At 44.6% G+C, this 21,460-nt stretch overlaps 1 protein-coding gene across 2 annotated transcripts in view; it reads right to left on the reverse strand.

The window, feature by feature from the left end:
* The window catches only part of LOC132566960 (ADAMTS-like protein 2), a 32,923-nt gene extending 23,075 nt beyond the window's left edge, over positions 1 to 9,848 (reverse strand). The window contains exons 1-2 of one of the 2 annotated variants that reach the window (XM_060232506.1): positions 9,535 to 9,848; positions 5,722 to 5,864 (exon numbers count right to left, since the gene is read on the reverse strand). In XM_060232506.1, the coding sequence (XP_060088489.1) occupies positions 5,722 to 5,864; positions 9,535 to 9,621 (230 nt within the window). In that variant the 5' untranslated portion in view covers positions 9,622 to 9,848. The remainder of the gene's footprint in view (positions 1 to 5,721; positions 5,865 to 9,534) is intronic. The other variant, XM_060232507.1, reaches the window with a different exon arrangement.
* Positions 9,849 to 21,460: the final 11,612 nt, after the last annotated feature.

Consider the following 21,460-nt stretch of genomic DNA (forward strand, 5'->3'; position numbering starts at 1 on the left):
GGCAGACTTCTGTTACCAATGTTCCCTTTAAGCTGCAGAGTCTTGTGAGCAAAAATTCTACTTTGTGAGCTACTGGCATTAAAGTTGTGAGCTACTGCATAAATTAGTGTGTTCTGGGGCCATCCTTCCTGAGTTAAGACAAAAATGTGTGAGCTGGAGGCTAAGAATCTGTGAGCTAGCTCACGCTAACTCCGCTTAGAGGGAACACTGCCTGTTACAATGCTTCACTGATTTTATGCCATATAAACTTTGCTTTTTCAAAAAGATAAGGTACTAGAACTCTAAGCCATAGATTCTTTGAAAAGAAGGAGAAAGAGAGACACTCCTGTGGGTGCGCTGTGAATGGCACAGTTTATTTCCAAGTGTGTTTGAGAATCACGGCCATCTCCAGACGGAAGGCACCTCAGCATATCCGGACCTTAATTATGCAGCCAGCCAGCCCACATAAAAGGCAAGGGGGCTTTGCCTCCCCCCCTTTCCTTCTGACGGAAGGAAAGAGGAAAGGAAGGGGGGCTTGTTCAGGCTTCCTCTGCTCAGAAGTGCATTCATGCAGAACAGAAAGAAGTTTTTGGGATGGGGTGTGTATGTTTGGAGGGAGGATAAGCGTGGTGAGCTCTTGGATGCCAGCTCTCATTAGCTGTGCAAGATCCGGAGTAGTAGGTTAAGAGGTGCCTCTCCAGGGGTTGCATTCAGCTCTATGGAGTGGAGGTAGGGGCTTCTGTATCGCCCTTGTGGACCAAGCAGAAGGGAACTGGAGTGGGTGGGCTGAGGATGAGGGAATTCATGGGAACGAAATCCAAATTCCCTGTTGTCATCGTTCAGTCAAGGAAGAAACTCAGGATGTTAGTTGCTGTACCTCCTCGGGGGGGGGGGTGAATAGGGAAGCCAGTGGAGACCAAGGAATACAATGATGTCAAAAACAGTAGGCATGCAGATCAAGAATGAAGAGGCAATTAGACTGGAAAACAGTGGAGAGAAGGGTGACCCAGCCAGACTTTCTGCTACAATTCCTGTCTCATTAACCATGCTGATTTCTCCATGCCCACTACCTCTCTGCATATCACACCTAATCCAAGCACACCTTCTCTTGTCATTTGCCTGCTAATGTCATTTGGTATCTGAAATCATTCCATTTTCCAATATATCCAGGGGTGGAATTCTAGCAGGAGCTCCTTTGCATATAAGGCCAAACACCCCTGATGTAGCCAATCATCTGAGAGCTTACAAATAAAGAGCCTTATAAGCTCTTGGAGGATTGGCTACATCAGGGGTGTGCGGCCTAATATGCAAAGGAGCTCCTGCTAGAATTCTACCCCTGTATAGGACAGATGGACTCGCATTCTAGAGATGAATGAAATTAGCAGTGACTCATGAAAGCTCATACCCTACCACAAATGTTGCTAGTCTTTAAGGTGCTACTGGACTCTTACTCTTCTCTCCAGTCCTTGGACCAGCACATGTAACATCAAATGGTAGAAAATAAGATATTTTTTAATCTTTCTGGATGCTTTCTCAAGGTATTCAGTTGCATAGCTGCTGAGGCAAAAGAGTGAAGTACACAGTCCTCAAGAGATACATTGCTATGTTTTCTAACAAGTTTGAGAGAAAGTCCCAAATGCTACAAACAGCTATGGTGAGTTTATATCACATCCAAACCTTCTTGGTATAGGAAGGCATTCTGCACCAAAAGCTGGTGAGCTTTACACCTGAGCAAGGTCACTGAGCAAGGCACTACTGAAAGGGTACTGAGATCTTTGCTGGAGACAAGCAAGTACGTGCTCAGGGATGCAAGCCTTTGCAATAAATGATGGGGCAAAGCAATCCTGACTGCAAACTATCTCCAGATCAGACTGTCTGCAAAACACCTTAAAAATATGGGATGGTAAGGTGCCAGACATGGGACACATTGAAGTATTTGGCAGCAATACCAAAGGAGAAAGGACAAAAACTAGATTCCAGAACAGAGAAAGTGTATTTGTGGTATATGATTCTGGAAATAAGGGGTATAGAGTGCTGTACCCAGAAACAGCTGAAGTTTATCTCAGGCATGTGATTCACTTTGACAGAAGCAGAACCAGTAGAGAAGGAACTGCATCATGTGACTCAGAAAAGGCAGATGGTCAATATTGGCTCTTGAACCTTGAACCAGTGCACGGTGATGAAACATCAGAACAAAACACACAACCTGAAAAGGCAGATTCTGAAGCAATCGTGCCAGAGCTTCACAGCAATACAACACAGGAAGAGGAAGCAAGTGAGAATGAAGACAGGTGGACAGCAAATGAAAATCCAGGAGCACACCTCTGGTGCTCATCAGTCATCACGACTGAACAAAGGTATACCAGCCTCACACTTGCCTAACCTCGCAAGGTCAGTGTTACCATCTGAACCTTCTACCTGGAAGGAAGTAGAATGGGTGCCGGCAGCCAAAGCCAGTATGTGAAAGAAGGCAACACAAGAGATTGATGCTGCATACAAAAATAAAACATGGACCTTGATTCAACTGCCACCGGGGAAGAATCTTATTGGATACGATTCAGGTCAAACAAAATGCAGATAGAAGTGTGGAATGCTACAAAGCAAGATTAGTTACTAAAAGCTTCTCGCAAGAATATGGGCTGGAGAACTCTGATGAAACCTTAGACCCAGTGGTGAAACAGTACAATCGGATTACTTTCTAGCACAGCGCCGTCTAAGAAGATGCAGGTCAAACATCTAGATGTAAAGACAGCATTTCTTCACAAACCCATCTAGGAAGATTTGTAGATGGAGTAGCCAGAAGTTTTTACAGAACCCAAGCAACCCAATTTAGTCTGCAAACTGCAGAAGGGGCTATATGGACTAAAACAGACAGCACATGCTTGGAATGAAAAAATTACACACCATGTTCATAGTGTAAGGCTTCAGGCAAGAAGACGACAACTCATGTCTGTACACTAAACACAAAGGTGGGTATTGTACTTTTATTCTGACATATGTTGATGACTTGATTCTGGGTTATGACAGGAAAATGGACTTTAACGGTGTGGTAGAGTGCCTAAAAAGAGAAGTAGAAATTAAGGAGCTAGGAGGTTTCTTACTACTTGGGCATACAAATGGAAAGAGAGGAAGATGGTTCATTTCTCTAAGCCAGAGACAGAAAATAATTGAACTCTTACAGATGTTAGGTCTAGAAAATGCCAGCACAGTGGCAACACTGACTTTCTTAAGAACAACAAAATAAATGAGCCTTTACCTAAAGGCAACCAGTACAGAACCACCATAGGAAAACTCCTATACCTCAGTACCTCTAGCAGACCCAATATTGTAGCCAGCGTTGGAATCCTTAATAGAAAGACAAGTGCACTAGCAAGAAAGAGCGTGTTGCTGTAAAAAGAGTGGCTAGATATTTAGAAGGAACTTCAGATCAAAACGAATATTGCCATCCGCCAGTAATCCAAAATTAGGCCGAGGTCAGATGCACATAAACTGACGAGATGGGCATGGATGAAAGCCAGATGCATGTCGGATTTTATGCGGTTGTCCAAACATCAGCATCTGGCAATGGTCGTTGGCTCGTTTGTGTCCTGAGCTGCCACGATTGAGACGCGGACTTTTTTTATAGTAAATTAAATCCGGAATAAGAATGCTTCCGACGACTCCCGTGCGTACTTTCTATGTTTGAATGCTCCATTGTAGCCGACTCGTCGCAAGCGCACATCCACTTCCCTACGAGAGCCCACTCCAAATGATATCATTGTGCCAGCAATTGTTGACTCAGCCTTCCAACCTTCCGAGGTCGGTAAAATATGTACCCAGCTTGCTGGGGGGGGGGGGGGGAGTGTAATGACCGGAAAAGGCAATGGCAAACCACCCCGTAAAAGGTCTGCCATGAAAACTTTGTGAAAGCAGCATCACCCCAGAGTCGAAAACGACTGGTGCTTGCACAGGGGACCTTTCCTAAATGGGGCGGGAGGCAGATCGCCCACCTTTGCTGTCTCCCTGCTAGGGGAGGAAGATGACCCACTTTTGCCGTCTCCCCGCCAGGCGGAGAGACAGCAAAGAGAGTTGCCATGCTCCCCCCCATTTAAACACCACGGCGGGGTGTTTAAATGGGGGGGAGGAAGATCACCTACTTTTGCTGTCTCCCCGCCAGGCGGAGAGACAGCAAAGAGAACTCCTGGGCTTCCCCTTCCTTTCCAGGTGTTTAAATGGGGGGGGGGGCAGATCGCCCACCTTTTTCTGGCACCTTTGGGGGAAAAAAAAGCCAAGCACGATATCCCACGGTACTGCACTTGCGCGAGTGTGGAATGCCATCTCAAAAAATGAGGTCTGGTTGAGACCTCTGAACAACCAACGACGGGACCAACGCTGCTTAGAACTGAAGGATGGAGGGATGTCTGATCAGGAAATTGGTTGTAAAAAAGCTGCGAGGTATAATAGCGACGGGTTAGGGATGGATTTAATGGTGAGTGTGACCGCGGCCTAAGTTGGTTACACGGATGCAGATTGGGCAGGAGACAGTTTAGAAACTTTCTTACAGGAAGAGTTGTTCAACAGTGGAATCAGCTACCAAGGGAGGCGGTGAGCTCCCCCTCACTGGCAGTCTTTAAGCAGCGGCTGAACAAACCCTTGTCAGGGATGCTGTAGGCTTATCCTGCATTGAGCAGGGGGTTGGACTAGATGGCCTGTTTGGCCTCTTCCAACTCTGTGATTCTGTTCTATGATTCTAAGCTAAGCAGAGCTGATCTTGGCAAGTATTTAGATGGGAGACTTCCAGAGAATACCATGGTCGGAAGACAGAGGCAGTTGCTAGAGATCACCATGACTTCCAGGCATGGGCACACACACACAAACATAACCCCCCCCCCAACAATATTCACAAGGCACAAACTTTTTGTTCTTTGACATGGAAGATTTGCTACAACAGAATTGGAGAATTCTATTGAATATTAATCAATAGTGGGGGGCTATAATATAAAGGGAAATAATTTCTATTTATACAGTTCACATAATTTTAAAGCAGAAGGAAATATCTACCTAAACTTAACATTTAATAAATTTCCCAAAAGTAGGGTTTTAAAAATCTCACAATTTCAATTTTTGCATCTTATGAAACTTAGTTATGAACCTGTCATCTTAATTAGTCAGTTTGCTAAACACTGTCTTACTGGTGGTGGTGCCAAGATCTCAGGCAGAGGAAGTTCCCCCCCCCCCTCCTTCAAGTTTGAGATAGTAGGAATTGAACCCAACACATTGTATATAGAAAGCATGTGCTCTACCACTGAACTCAAGTGAAATTTTGAGCTCCCTTTTTTTAAACTTAATTTGTTTTATTTCCCAAATATAACAAAATTGCAATATAAACAAAAAATAAAATAATTACAATAAACAAAATAACATCATTAATAAACCATACTTAACAACAAAGCATCCTTATTCTCTTACAACATTTAAACCAGAGTCTCCATGTATCGTTCAATAAAAGTCTAAATGTACATTTTTAAGCTCCCATCTCATTTTTAAGCTCCCATCTTGGTTTATAAATTGTAATAAAGCAAACTTCATGTCTTCTAACAGCACACAAATGTTGGACCTTCTTGTCAGACTAGATGTCTAATTGAAACTGCCCCCACCTTAGAGAATGAATCCAATCTACAGTACTACATGGGCATTCTTGCTAACTCAAATTCCATTGGATAGCCACAGACACATGTCAATGGGTTCTGCTCATTTACTTACCGCTGCTGTAAACAGTGCCTTTCCCGGGACATCACACCCCCTCCGCAGGTGCGGGAGCATGTGGACCAAGAGCTCCATTCCCCCCACCACTTGGTCACCTCTTCATTCCAGGTCCCACCTCCGTCCACTGCCTCACTACTGTCCTGACAGAAACAGGGAATGGTTAGTTTAAGAACCCCCAACTCACTTCTGTTAACTTCCTTGCTCTTTTCCATATACCCCTTTGAATTTTTTTTTTTAAAAAACCTAATTTTGCAGGGGGGGAAACACATTTTTAATCTGGCCCAAACTGAAATGTGCAGCTTGACCATGCCTACTCAAATACAACTGATTTAGCTAAATGTTGTAATATATTTTGTATGCAAGAAATTGTGTAAGACAGCTGGTGTTGCACAGGGGCTAGACGGCTGAGCTGGGAGATTCAGGTTCAAATCTGCCCTGTCATTCACTGGATGACTTCAGCCTGGTCACTCTCTCTCAGCCTAACTTTCCATGCAGGGTGGTTGTGTGGATAAAATGCAGGAACGGGAGAAATGGAGCAGATGAACCTGAGCACAAATAGTTATGCCACATCCCCATGGAATGTGGCAATCCAGATGGCAATCCAAAACACTGTAAATCTTTTTTTTTGGACACAAGCGTGCCTTCAGTTTTTGGCAGGGGTGTGGATGTCTCAGAAATGAAACAGAGTGGCCTGGCCTGGCTTTGTTTAGGAAGGCGCAGTCCTCTATCTGAAGGCCAAATTGCTTTCCCTGGGGTGAGGAAGTGGCAGAGAGTTTCTTCATAAGCTTCTGAGAAACATGGACACAATGGGTTCGGTGACCCATGAAATCTGGGTGGCTGTGGGGGAGGCAGTGGATTGAAGCGAACTTTCTCCCCCCCCTTATTGCCATTTATAATGACAGAGGTGATGCCTGTCTCTGAATGGATGTTCTGTCATAATGAGAAGGGTTTGAGGGAGGGGGCAGGTTCACAGCTGCAGGGAGACAAGTGTTATTAAAGAGCACAGAGCTCTAATTAGAGCTTCTCCATCAGGTCAGAAGGTGGCTCTTGGACTCCCTCAACAAATGCCACATGAATGGCCCCTTCTTGTCCACCTATGCTGGAAGGTAAAATTGGAGCAGCAAGAATGGGGTGGGCTAGGTAAGGTTGCCAACTCTAGGTGGGGACATTCCTGGAGATTTGGGAGTAAAGCCTGGGGAGGGGCATCGGTATGGTATATCACCATAGTCTCCACTCTCCAAAGCAGCCATTTTCTCCAGGGGAACCAATCCCTGTAGCCTGGAGATGAGCTGCAATTTCAGGAGATTTCCAGGCTCCACCTGAAGTTTGGCAACCTTAGACCAGGAGTTCTGTTTACAAATGGAAAAGAGGGAGGCTATTTTTGAAAGAACTTATTCCAGACATTTACAATTAATGCATCTGGCAAAAGGAAAATAAATATCCACAACATTAGACTCATCTCAGTCAAACGTGACTGATTCATGTGAATTTGGATGCCTTGCTTTTGGATTGTTTAGTGGGCAAGGATAGGAGGAGGAGAAGGGAGAGAAGAGGCAACCATTTTGGCTTGAGTCCCCCCCCCCCCCCACACAGCACCTATGAAGATGTTGGTGTACCATCAACAAAGGGGAGTGGGAAACAAGGGATGTATTTGACCAGCAGCTCTGAGGCCCGCTGTGTCCCCCAGGAAGAACCACATGGGTCTGTGAGGAGAAGGACCTAAGAGACATTGTCTTCTCCTGCAGTGTTGGCCCCTCTCCACATTGCTGTTGGTGTAGTGGTTAAGTGTGCAGACTCTTATCTGGGAGAACCGGGTTTGATTCCCCACTCCTCCACTTGCAGCTGCTGGAATGGCCTTGGGTCAGCCATAGCCCTGGCAGAGGTTGTCCTTGAAGGGCAGCTGCTGTGAGAGCCCTCTCCAGCCCCACCCACCTCACAGGGTGTCTGTTGTGGGGGAGGAAGGTAAAGGAGATTGTGAGCCGCTCTGAGACTCTTCGGAGTGGAGGGCGGGATATAAATCCAATATCATCATCATCATCTTCTTCTTCTTCTTCTGTTGTGAGCACCACAGGGGCTTGCCTTATTGATTAGGTTTGAGAACCAGCCCCACATGCCAAGCAAAATGGTTGGGTATGCCATCATTTGGCATGCCTGTTGGTGCAGCCTACTCTTGGTCTGGGGCTCCAAAGGTCATGTGGCAGTGAGGAAAATTCACATGAATTAAAAGTCCTGTATGTGAATTTCCCTTACCTCCATAAACATTGCTGTATCCCTCCATCCAAGACAGAATCACTTGCAGGGATATGATGAGGAACAACCAGTCAGATCTGGCTTACAATGTTCTCTTCACAGCAACCCTGTGAGGTAGATTATGCTGAGAGAGAGTGAGGGGGCCAGTGTCACCCAGCAAGCTTTCATGACTGAGTGGGAATATGAAACTGGGACTTCCACTAAGACTTCAGTATATTACAATGGCTATAATGTCCTTGTCCACTCCTTTATGCATATATTATCCTTATTTATACAGATTCAAGTGGGCAGCCATGTTGGTCTGAAGCAGTTGAACAAAGGTGTCAATTTAGGATCAGGATCATTAGACCTCAAGCAGTATCCTTCCAAATCTCACCAACTGACAGTTTTCAGACAAACTAGATTTTGGTATTCCTAACCTTTAAATTCAAATTAAAGAGCCCCGTGGCGCAGAGCGGTAGCTGCAGTACTGCAGTCGGAGCTCTCTGCTCATGACCTGAGTTCGATCCCAGCGGAAGCTGATTCAGGTAGCCGGCTCCAGGTTGACTCAGCCTTCCATCCTTCTGAGGTCGGTAAAATGAGTACCCAGCTTGCTGGGGAGAAAGTGTAGATGACTGGGGAAGGCAATGGCAAACCACCCTGTAAAAAGTCTGCCGTGAAAACGTTGTGAAAGCGTTACCCCAGAGTCGAAAACGACTGGTGCTTGCACAGGGGGCTACCTTTACTTTTAAATTCAAATTTGCTTTCAAGCTGCACATTAGCTTTTTTTCTTCAACAATCGTCACCTTAAGATGACCAGCATCTGAGGGAGCGAATGGTGTTTCTTGAAAGCTCACGTTAGAATAAAATGTGTTAGTCTTAAAGGTGCTACTAAATGGACTCTTTACTATTTTGCAGCAACAGACCAACACTGCTAACTCCTCTGGATCTATGAAGATGACTGGTATTATTAACAGTGTTTACACATGTGGCCTACTAGTCCAAGAAGCTCAAAAAGCATTTTTAATGCCCTTTGCCACAGCGCCTTAAGGTAAGCCAGCACTGAATGGAGTTGTCATCAGCAGAGGCAGAGGGAAGAGCAAAATCCTTAAGAGGAAGGCAGTTTCCTTTTCTGATCTCCTCCTTTGAGAAAATTAAATAGTGGCAGGGGCGGGCTGGCCATCTTCAGCAGTTCATCCACTGCCTTCTTCCTGCTGGATAATGGGCGGGAAGAAGAGGAATATTTAACCAGACCTGCGCTGGGAGATCCGTGTCTTCAGCACCCCGCGATATTTAATCCGAATTTCTTTTGCTTTAATCGCTGGGGCGCTCCAGACACGGATCTTCCAGCGCACGTCTGGTTTGGATACATGCATCCCACTCTTTCTAGCGGACGCAGCCCCAAAGCGCCTGCCCGGGCTTGCATTCTTCCCCGGCGGAGGCGTCGGTGGCCGCCACCGGATGCGTCGATCCCTGCAAAGCAAACTGGGGGAGCCAGCAGGGCTTTTAAAAGCGCCTCTCCGAGGGAAGCAGCCTAACGGCCTGCCGCCTCCCTTCCCACCCCACCGCCTGCCTCCTTACCTTAGCGCGCAGGGCACAGGCCAGCAGCAGGAGCAGCGCCGGCGGGGCAAGGCGCCGGCGGCCGGAGAAGGCGGGAGGCGCGGCCATGGTGCGCTCTAGTGCTCCATGGGCAGCAGCGAGGAGGCGACGGCGGAGGCAGCAGCGAGAGAGCGAAAGCCCCGGCGGCGGCACCAGCAGCCGCCTGAGCGCAAACCTGCATGGCCGAGTAAGTAATTAATGACTTTCCAACCTGTTGGGTGGCGACGAGAGCGCGGCGCAACCCTGCGGCTCCCGGGCGGGCTGTGATTGACAAGGCGACCTGAAAGCCACCCAAACACGCGGCCCGGGGGCGGGAGGGGGCGGCCGCGTCTGCCCCGAACGAGGTGCCGCCGCCGGCCTCCCTCTTCAAAAGGAGACAAAAGGAGCCGGCCTTCGCGGGACCCTTCCCACAGGACAAGCTGCCTGCCCCTCGGGAGGGGAGGGGAAGCGGGGGAGGGAGAGGGGGAGAGACACATCCGTTGCGGCTTGGCCCTGAGGGGACGCCCCGTTGGCAAGGGAGCCTCTGAATGAGAAGCTTGCAAAAGAAGCCCGAAAACTAAGTGAGGTCTGTTTGGGAAATCAAGGCGGGCAAAGCTTTCCATCGGCAGGGTTACCTTTCCTTGCATGCTTAAGCCTGGGGCTTTACTTGTCCTGCACATGATTGAGCTTGGATTCGAGGGAAAACGTATATTATGCAGGTGATGTTACAGGGCGGGGGAATAGTGTGGTGAAGTCGTGATCAAGGCGAAATGGTAGGATATTGATCAGAGGCTTTTTAAAAGTGTATGGATTTCACTTTTCCGCACTAGTTCAACCCTGTCCCCAAACTGGTTTTCTATACTAGAATCACAGAATCATAAACTCATAAGAGTTGGTTTCGGTGATTCCATGAAATTTTACGTGGCTGTCCTTCTATCCTGTCAGCAGAGTTTAACGTTGCTCTGGACTGCTGATAGACGCATAGGGGAGCAGTAGGGGCTCAGTACATGACAAAGCTAGATTTCAGAAGTTTTAATAAAAAGCCTTGTGGTATATTTGCTGCTAACCGATTTATTGAAGCATAAGCATATATATCAGAACAAAAGGGGAAAAATAATAAAAGTGAATGTAGCACCGTTATCCCTGCTCCTCCCTCCCTTCCATGTTGTAGATGCATGATTAGATTTTGCAACTGCTAAACCTTCTTGAAATAAATACAGGGCAATATACAAGATCCACAAAACACCTGATTAAAAAACAGTAAAGCAACAATGGAAAGTAAATGCAACACAGTCCATGCTTATATAGGTGAAGAAACCCAGTCAAACAGCCACAAGCTAAACCAATGCCAGACTGAAAAATAAATGGTCTGCATCCCTTATGTGAAAGCAAGAAAGGATGGGATGACTAGTTCCATTCTCATGGCTCAGTAGTCAGGCTGCATAGGTGCTGGTGATTTTTTTGTTTCAGTCAGTTGGTCAGCCAGTGCAAGCATGTGGCCAATGTTACTTACGCAAGTGGTCTAAACTGGTGGAATGCAAAAGTAGTCTAGGTGAGTTTTTATAACAGTAGCTAGGAATCCGCTCCCCCCAACCTCTTGGCTACCTGCAAGGAGATGATGCCCACTCCTGCTGTCCCTACCTGCTACAGGTTATTAATCCTGAGTTTGTGGTTGGGTTTGTTTGACTCTTCTGTGTTTTACCTTAAAAGATGACAGAGAAGAATTATGCTAAAGAGGGTTGCAGATGCACCAGGAGCAGGGGCTTCCTGCAACTGCCAGAGATCAGATGTAACGTCGATTGTAGGTACTTTTGTTACCAACTCACCTTTTGTTTATTTTACTTAGTGCACTTTGATTCTCTCCTTTGCAACACCTTGAATTCGTGTCTTGTAGAAATAACGTTTATTTAACTTCAGAGTGTCTGTGCAAGTTGTTCCCTCTGAGCTGCAGAGTCTTGTGAGCAAAAATTCTACTTTGTGAGCTACTGGCATTAAAGTTGTGAGCTACTGCATAAATTAGTGCGCTCTGGGGTCATCCTTCCTGAGCTAAGACGAAAATGTGTGAGCTGGAGGCTAAAAAATTGTGCGCTAGCTCACGCTAACTCAGCTTAGAGGGAACACTGATCGTCACTCACCTGCCTGGCCACTTGGCACGCTACTGAGGAACTCCCTTTTGCAGTTGCTTTGGGTTTGAGAGAAGTGGGCTAGCCTGGGTTGGATTTCACCCAAAGCGGTGGCAGTGACAGTAAAGGGGAGCAAAACATTGGCTAGTCTTGCCAACAAACTGTCAGAGGGGTGAGGTTGTCCATATGGTTGATTGACCTCTCCTCCATGAAACTGCCTGACCCCCTTTTAAAGCCTTGCTTTAGTCGGAATGCATGTTTGAAGTTGCACACTGCTTGAAATATCCCCAATGAAAAAGAAGATGGATTTTTGTTTCAAGAGTACTTTGCATTGCATGAATGCATGCAGCTCTCATGGCATCAAGTGAGCATAGACGTCTCAATGGCTCGCTTCAAGGAGGGCTTGAAGGAAGGTTTCAGAGCCATTGAGCAGGGCCTCAAAGACTCCAGCATTCCTAGCTCCTTGAACTGTACCCCTACCCCTCTTACTGGAGTCTGTGCCACCATTCTTCCAGCTGGACATACATCCCAAACCCAAGTCAGGGCTCTGGGGCTTGAACAAAGAAGTTCATGATGAGCCGAGGCTAGAAATCTCTGCATGCTTGGAGCTTTCGACAGGTGCAGGTGGGGAAGATAAGTTAGCATTGCTGGCCCTTTAATTGACAGTTGGAATGAAGCCTCTGAATTGGCACAGAAGAAGAAGAAGATATTGGATTTATATCCCGCCCTATACTCTGAATCTCAGAGTGGCTCACAATCTCCTTTTACCTCCCCCCCCCCCACAACAGACACCCTGTGAGGTAAGTGGGGCTGAGAGAGCTCTTACAGCAGCTGCCCTGTGAGAGCTATGGCTGGCCCAAGGCCACTCCAGCAGCTACAAGTGGAGGTGTGGGGAATCAAACCTGGTTCTCCCAGATAAGAGTCTGAGCACTTAACCACTACGCCAAACTGGCATACTTGATCATCTCTTTTTTCCCCAACAAACAGAAGAGGAAAGAGGATCTTTGGCTTGCTGGCACTTTAGTTCCTTGCCTTCAGAGATATCTCCAGTTCTGACAATGGATAAGGAGGAGTCTGGGATGGAGAAACAGAAACTCCTGTCTGAATATGGGTCACAAGTAGCTCTAGCTTGGCCTGACTGTACTTCCTGGCTTGCTTGGTTTTCCTCCTCCCTGACCTGGCATGGCTCTTGAGATCCTCCCCTCCAAAGCTTTTGCCAATTTTTGTTTTATATGATGTGTTCCCATGTGATGCAGTAGTGGAATATTTTCTGGAACCTGTGGGTGTCACAGGGCAGGAAAATGCTTGGTTAGGAGTAGAGTTGGGCTTTGTAGGACCACACAGAAGATTGGACTACTGTAATGCCCTCTACTTGGGGCTACCTTTGTGCTGGACCCGGAAGTTGCAGCTGGTGCAGAACGCGTCGGCCAGGCTACTGCTGGGGCTCCCGAAATGGGAGCACATACGGCTGGGGCTACGCGGACTGCACTGGCTGCCAATTACATACCGAGTCCAGTACAAAGTGTTGGTCATTACCTTTAAAGCCTTATATGGCCGAGGACCAGCCTACCTAAGGGACCGTCTCTCCCCATATGAACCCCAGAGGGCACTGAGGTCAGTCGGAAAAAATAAAATGACTATCCCTGGGCCGAGAGAGGTCAGGCTCCAGAACACCAGAGCGCGGGCCTTTTCAGCTGCGGCCCCTGCACTTTGGAATCAGCTTCCAGAGGAAGTGCGGGCCCTGCGGAACCTTGACCAGTTCCGCAGGGCCTGCAAGACCGTCCTTTTTAAACAAGCATACACCGACATCGACTGCTGAATTGCTGTGAATGAGGAATCCGCCATCTACATTACTATGGAACTACTTAAACTGGCAGAACCAGCGTCAGAATATCACTACCGCTGCCAGATAAAGATAAATTTAAATTAACTTAAATTATGTATTTTAAATATACTAACTGGTTTTTATATGTTTAATCCTTTAATTGTTAAATTTAAAGTTTTTATCTATTAATGTAAATGTATAGAATGCTGTTAGCCGCCCTGAGCCGCTTATGCGGGGAGGGCGGGATACAAATAAAATCTATTATTATTATTATTATTATTATTATTATTATTATTATTATTACCGGTGCCGGGTGTGAGAGAGCGTCATCTTGAATATGCATGAAGTTACCTTACTGCTGAATCAGTCTGTTGGTCCAGCAATGTCAGCACTGTGAACCAATGCCGGCTCTCCAGGATCTCAAGCAGAGCTCCTCCCATCAGCTACTACCTGATTCATTTATTTGTAGATGCTGGGGATTGAACCTGGGACCTTCTACATGCCAAGCAGCTACTCTACCACTGTGCCATGGCCCCTCCCTTCCACATCTAACAATGTTTATTTACAAATGTATTTATTTAGGAAGACCTTTCCCAGCCTCTTTTCTCCAGTGAACTCAGTAGTAGTTTTTTAGGGTCTTTCATTAAGGGATTTAAACCTGTAAATAGTGTGACAGATTTCTTTCTTGCTGTGGAGTTTCTTTCCCTGTCTCAACTAAGAAAATACCCACACTCGCCAACCACTCATTATTTTACTGTTTCGACCAGTAAAATTGAATACTGCAAATACCAATACTCTATGTCAGGGGTGGCCAAACTGTGACTCGGGAGCCACATGTGGCTCTTTCACACATATTGTGTGGCTTTCAAAGCCCCCACTTCCCAGTTGGCTGGCTTGGAGAAGGCATTTCTCTCTTTAAATAACTTCTCTAATCCAGCTGGTGGCTTGGACAATGCATTTAAAATTAAAGTTGCTTTCTTTCCACCTCCTCTCCCCTTCATCTGTTTGCTTTCATTCCTTTCTGTCTTGTGGCTCTTAAGCACCTGAAGTTTATTCTGTGTGGCTCTTACGTTAAGCAAGTTTGGCCACCCCTGCTCTATGGTAAACTGCCCCTCCCCCCTGCAAACCTATATCCTTTGTAATCCTCCAAGCCATATATGGTCCCTTTCCAAGGAGTTTTGTTCCTGGACAAGAGTATCTAATGTGCCTGGATGGCCAAAATACATGGCTGCCAGGTGTAGTGGATGATCTCAAAGCAGGAAGAGGTGGGGTCAAGCCTCCACTGAGACATGAAACTCACAAGCATTGGTTGTTGTTCTCTCAGGCAAATCTGGTGCATATAAAGTGCCATTAAGTCTCAGCTGACTTATGGAGACCCTATAGGGTTTTCAAGGCAAGTGACATTCAGAGGTGGTTTCCTATTGTTTGCCTCCACATCACAACCCTGGTATTCCTTGGAGGTCTCCCATCCAAATACTAGCCAGAGCTAACCCTGCTTTCCTTCTGAGATTTGATGAGAGTGGACTGGCCTGGGCTATCCAGTCAGGGCAAAATCTCCTTGACAGTGCTCTTAAGGGGTTAGAGAAAATCCTGATGTATGCTACACAGACCTCTTTGGGTGAACATAAATTTGATAGACAGGTTTGCTTTAGATACATCCCAGCAAAGATACCCTTGCTGTTGTCATTGCTCTGAGATCCACCAGAATTTTTGATATTTGTTTAACTTGGGGCACGTGAAATGGGATTTAAAGCAAACACACAAAACACTAGGGAGATTCCCCCGCCTAAAGACACTAACCTATTCCCAGCTCAGAAATCTCCCAGATCCCAAAACTTGTGAAATAGATTGTTAATAGGCTTTCTTATCAAAGATGATGAAGAGCCAGCTCATAACTTCCTCAACTCGGCTGAAATTTTGTAAGGTGGGTTATTGCAGCTGGGAGCCACATTTACATCTGCTACTCAGTGCAGCCGTGAAAGAACTGGAAGGGAGCTTCCCCCCACCCCCTGCTCCTTGAGGTCTGATGGGATTTCCTTTGCTAACAGCCCATCCACATATTCACAGATGTAAAAAGTTTTCAAAAAGCAATGCCCCAGGACCATAAACATTGGGATCTGGTAAGCCAGTGCTAAGGAATTTAAAAGGCAGCTTTAAAATTCTTTTGTCCCATCATTCATGTCTTTCATAGAGCTTTTAATTGTCTACTCTCCCTTTCTTTGTACCTGCTTTGCTTTTTCTGTTTTTTGCATTCTTCAAGAGATGCGGTTGCTTGTTAGACTGTATATAACAAATGCAGACCAATTACACATAAAGGAAAAAGGAAAGATTATTAAGTGGCTAATAGAGCCACTACTGGCGGTTTTCCATTGTAAAGAAAAGAAAACGTTGCATGTAGGCAATCCAGATTCTGCACCGAGAGAAGTTTAATTCTTCAACCTGCTTACTGAGCAAATTTGCATGGTTTTTGTTATTCTTTATAAGATTTTCTTTTAACTGCTTCACAGAATGCGTTCTGGTCTTGCTAGTAAGTTTGAAAGGTAAAGACCTCTGCATGTCAAACAGCTGAAATTCAGCTATACATCTGGCTTCTGACATTCCAGCAGATATTGCCCCCCCCACCATACAAAGTTTATCTGTGCACCAATAAAGAATAGAAACTATGACCTCTCCACTGCAAGTTAAGATACACAGAGTCCTGATCATAGCATGGGAAAAACAAGATTGTTCTTATTCTGTAACCTTGGTGAGGCAGATGTCTGCCCCAAAGCAGGTGTCTTGTGCACATGTGGCAAGCATACCTCTAAAACGTAATGCCAGTAGATGCAAAAAGTTCTAGTGTTCAGGAATCCTGGGTCAAATCCCTTCAAGGCTCCTTACTCCTTGAGTGTTTCCATTCATTTTAATCTTTGCACAGGCATAGTTCAGTTAGCAAATTGAGCCAGTTCAAGTGGAACTTGTTCTGAACACAGAATTTGACTTCCGATACGGAATTTTTATCACAGAATGTCATGCTATATATTTTTTTAAAACCCTTCTCATTTGTTTTTAAGGCTTCAAAGCAGCTAGCCTGGAAGAATTGGGTCAGAACCATAGTGCTTGCTGGGGAGGGCAATGGGAAGGGTTAATTCTTTTCCCCCATGTGGTTTCCTTCACTGGAATCTCATGACTGCTGTAGGACCTTCCTTTTTTCTAACCATAGTTAATAGCAGCTTTGGAAGGGGCAATTTTGATGTGGAAAACTATCCCAGGAAGGAAGCGTCAAACTCCCTCTCACAGGACTGTGGTTCAGATTCAGTTTCCCCTCCTGATGGTTGCTTTTTATTTTTAATGGGAGATCAGATCACAGATCTGCTGTGTAATGTGTAGTTTGGCTCTAAGACTGAAATTCTGTGCACACTTAAATTGGAGTAAGATCCACTGATTACAATGAGATTTCTGTGTAAGCATGCATATGATGTGTGAGCTGGGAGATTGATTCCGTGTGCAGATCTTTGACAAAGCTTCAAAGCCAGTATGGAGATGATAATGCTGATTTACCTGACAGAGTTTTTGTACTGAGGTAAAGTGTGTGATGAAGTACTTTGAACGTTTGAAGTGGGCTACATTTGAATGAATACAAGTCATTTGTGGGGGATTGCCTAGGATTGCCAGGTCTGACTCAGAAAATATCTGGGGTCTTTGGGGGTAGAGCCAGGAACAAGGTTATGATGAGCACGACTGAACTCTGGCTGTCACATTTAAAGGGACTGTGATCCTTTTAAATGCCTCCCCTTCACTGGAAATAATGGAGGATGGGGCACCTTCTTTTGGGACTCATAGAATTGGACCCCATGGCCCAATCTTTTTGAAAGTTGGGGGATTTTCTGAGGAGAGGTACCAGATGCTATGCAAAAAGATTGGTGCCTCTACCTCAAAAAACTGCCCTCCCCCAGAGCCACAGATCCCCACAGATTGATTCTCCATTATGTTGGTCCCTGAGGTGCTACTGGATTTGAATCCCGCTTATATACTATAGACCAACACAGCTACCTCCTGAAACTAACCTCACTTTCTCCCTCTCCCATAATACTAGAACCTGAGGTCATCCACTGAGGCTGAAAGGTAGGGAATTCAAGATGGACAAAAGAAAGTATTTCTTCACACAGCACATAGTTAATTTGTGGAACTCTGTCTAGGGTTGCCAGGTCTGGGTTGGAAAATATCTGGAGACTTTGTGAGTGGATCTGGGAGAGGGCGGAGTTTGGGGAGGGGAGGGGCCTCAGCATGCTACAATGCCATATAGAATCCATCCTTCAAAGCAGCAATTTTCTCCAGGGGAGCTGATCTCTACCAGCTGGAGATCAGTTGTAAAAGTGGGAGATATCCAGGCCTCACCTGGAGGATGGCAACCCTATTTTACTCTGTCACAGGATATGGTCATGGCTGCCAACTTGGAAGGCTTTTAAAGGGGGAATGGACAAATTCATGGAGGACTGGGCTATCCATCATAATGGATATCCCCTCCAGTACCAGAGGTAGCATGCCTCTTTAAATCAGTTGCTGGGGAGGACAGGTAGGATGATACTGTTGCAGTCGTCCTATTTGTGGGCTTTCTTGAGGTAGCTGGTTAGCCACTGTGTGAACAGAATGCTGGACTAGGTGGGCCTTTGGTCTGATACAGCATGGTTCTTCTTAGGTTCTCATAGTTACATCCAAAGCTATAGAGCAGGGGTGGCCAAACTTGTTTAATGTAAGAGTCACATAGAATAAATGTCAGATACTTGAGAGCCAAAAGTCATAAACGTCAGGTGTTTGAGAGCTGGAAGGAAGGAAAGTAGATGGGGAGAGGTGGAAAGAAAGCAACTTTAACTTTAAATGCATTTTCTAAGCTGCCAGCTGGTTTGGCTTGGATAAGTGACTAAATCGGCCAATAGGGCGGTGGAGGCTTGGAGAGCCACATAATTTGTGTGAAAGAGCCACATGTGGCTCCCCAGCCACAGTTTGGCCACCCCTGCTATAGAGCTTAGAAGAACAAGGCAAGAGAAAATAGATTCTGCAAAAGGTGGGGGGAAAGCCAGGGCTCACTTTGCACTGTGTCCTGATTCCTGTACTCCTCATCCTGCTGCATTGTGTTGTCGACTGTCCCAAGAAAATTCTGCAAAAGGAGGGAAAGAGTGGGGAATGGTGAAAGTCCTGGACACAAGGAAGAAGGACACATGGGCTGAGATGGGTGCTTGCAATTCCTGTTTCCCCATACCATCCATCTCCTTGGTTCTGACTGATAGCTTCTTCTGTGCTCAGCTTGTGTCTTCTGCTCTCAGGCTCTAGTCTGTTGTCCATTGTCCAGTCTAGGACATGATTGAAGATATAACACTGGCTCCTCCTCTTCCTACTACATGAATGGGATGCACCATGGCTTCCTTGATTTAAACACAATTTTATTTGGTAATATATGGTAATTATATCCAGTTCTAATAAAATATTAACACTTACTACCTTCCCCATACATTACACTTTCCCCTCCTCCCCTCCCCCCAAATCTTGACTTCCGCCGGTGTCAGTTACCTAAACTTCTAATATCAAAAGGTATCTTTAACTTTAAAAGAATCTTAATAATAAGAAATAAAAAGAATATATATATATATATATACATATATAATCATTTTGCAAAGAAATTAAAAAACACCATTTCTTATTCTTTATAAAGTCCCACCCAGTTGTTATAATTCATCTTCTTTCTTCTTCTGAAAACCTAAGTGGTATTTTCAAAAATCACCCAGTGTCCTTTTATTTTCCATTCTTTTTCTATGTACTTTCTAAATTTATCCCAATCCCTTTTAAATCCCTCTAACTCATAGTCTCTCAAGATTCTTGTCAGTTTGTCCATTTCACTCCATGACATAACTTTTACAATTCAGTCCCATTTTTCTTGCTTCCATAACTGCGCATATAATGTCCTAGCAGCTGAAAGCAAGTACCAAATAACAGTTCTATCTTCTTTTGGAAATTTCTCTATTTGTAATCCCAATAGGAAAGTCTCTAGAGTTCTCTTAAATTCATATCCCAAGATTCTAGAAATTTCTTGTTGAATCATTTGCCAAAACTGTTTCGCTCTTTCACAAGTCCACCACATATGGTAGAAAGAACCTTCATGCTCTTTACATTTCCAACATCTATCTGGCATCATATATATATATATATATATATATAACATGGCTTCTCTTATATTCTTACGTTCTTGTTCATTTTTGCTAGCTTTTTAGGAGTCATATCATTTTATAACAGTTTTCTTTGATACTATAACATGTCGAAATTTTCATAGAGTTCTTCCACAAATATTCCCATGTTTCCATCTTTATTTCTTTATTAACATTAATTGCCCATTTTATCATTTGAGATTTTACTACTTCATCTTCAGTAGACCATTTTATGAATAGTTTATATAGTTTTGATCTCAATTATAATATGTTTTTTAAATTTTAAATTACATGGGGCTGCCTCTGTACCGAACCCGGAAGCTGCAGCTGGTGCAGAATGCAGCGGCTAGACTGTTGCTGGGACTCCCTAAATGGGAGCACATACAGCCTGGGCTGCGCGAACTGCACTGGCTGCCAGTTACATACCGGGTTCGTTACAAAGTGCTGGTCATTACCTTTAAAGCCCTATATGGTCGAGGACCTGTCTACCTTAGGGACCGTCTCTCCCCATATGAACCCCAGAGAGCACTGAGGTCAGCTGGGAAAAACTTGCTGACTATCCCCGGACCGAGAGAGGTGAAGTTGCAAAGCACCCGTAACCGGGCCTTCTCCTCTATAGCCCCGAGCCTATGGAACCAACTTCCAGAGGAAATGCGGGCCCTGCGGGACCTAGAACAGTTCCGCAGGGCCTGCAAGACCTTCCTCTTCAGACTGGCTTTCGCTGATGAAAATGGAAATTGCGAAGGAAACCGCCATCAGAAAAAGTAAACATAGCATTAGCACTTTTACTAATTTAATTAATTTAATTTTAAAACTTAACCAGATTTTAATTAAACGCTTATAATGTTTGATGTAATTTTATCCATTTGTATAATCAACCCTGAACTATGTTGTTAGCCGCCCTGAGCCTGCTCCGGCGGGGAGGGCGGGATACAAATAAAATTTGTTGTTGTTGTTGTTGTTGTAAATTGAAATATGTAAATTATGGTTTTATTTTCTCCAAGCAGAACTTTTTCCAATTCGATTTGCTGTTTTCTTATTCCTTCATTTTTAATGTCACTTTCCACCAAGTTCTTAATTTGTTGAATTTGAAACCAATCATATTTGTTACTTAATTCTTCCATCTTTAATTCGATTTTACCACCTTGGATTTTCAATATTTGACCATATGATAACCACTTTCCTTCACCTTCAGCATATATTTTTATTACTTCCATTGGCACTATCCATAACAGCTTTCTCTCATCTCCATATTTTTTATATTTTATCCATGTATTTAACATATTTTTCCTTATATAATGGTGTGAGAAGAAGCCGTCCATTTTACTTTTACCATAATACATATATGCGTGCCACCAAAATTTGTTTCCATGTCCTTCTAATGCTAAAAGTTTTTTATTTAACAACATTTTCTATTCTTTTATCCACACCAAGCACACCGCCTCATGATATAGTTTTAAATCTGGTAGTTGAAATCCACCTCTTTCTTTAGCATCTGTTAACACTTTCATTTGGTTTCTTCCCAGCCCACACAAATTCCGAAATCTTCCTTTGACATTTACTAAATTGTTTATTGTCCTTCACAATCGGAATAGTTTGAAACAAGTACATTATTCTCGGTAAAATATTCATTTTTATTGCAGCTATTCTTCCCAATAACGACAAATAGAGTCTATTCTATTTTAACATATCTTCTTCCACTTTGTGCCATAACTTTTCATAATTATTTTTATACAAGTCAATATTTTTCAAGGTAATTTTCACACCTAGATATTTTACTTTAGATGTAACTTCACACTCCG

The sequence above is a fragment of the Heteronotia binoei genome, chromosome 2 (assembly GCF_032191835.1).
Source record: "Heteronotia binoei isolate CCM8104 ecotype False Entrance Well chromosome 2, APGP_CSIRO_Hbin_v1, whole genome shotgun sequence".
Taxonomy (NCBI): Eukaryota; Metazoa; Chordata; class Lepidosauria; order Squamata; family Gekkonidae; genus Heteronotia; species Heteronotia binoei.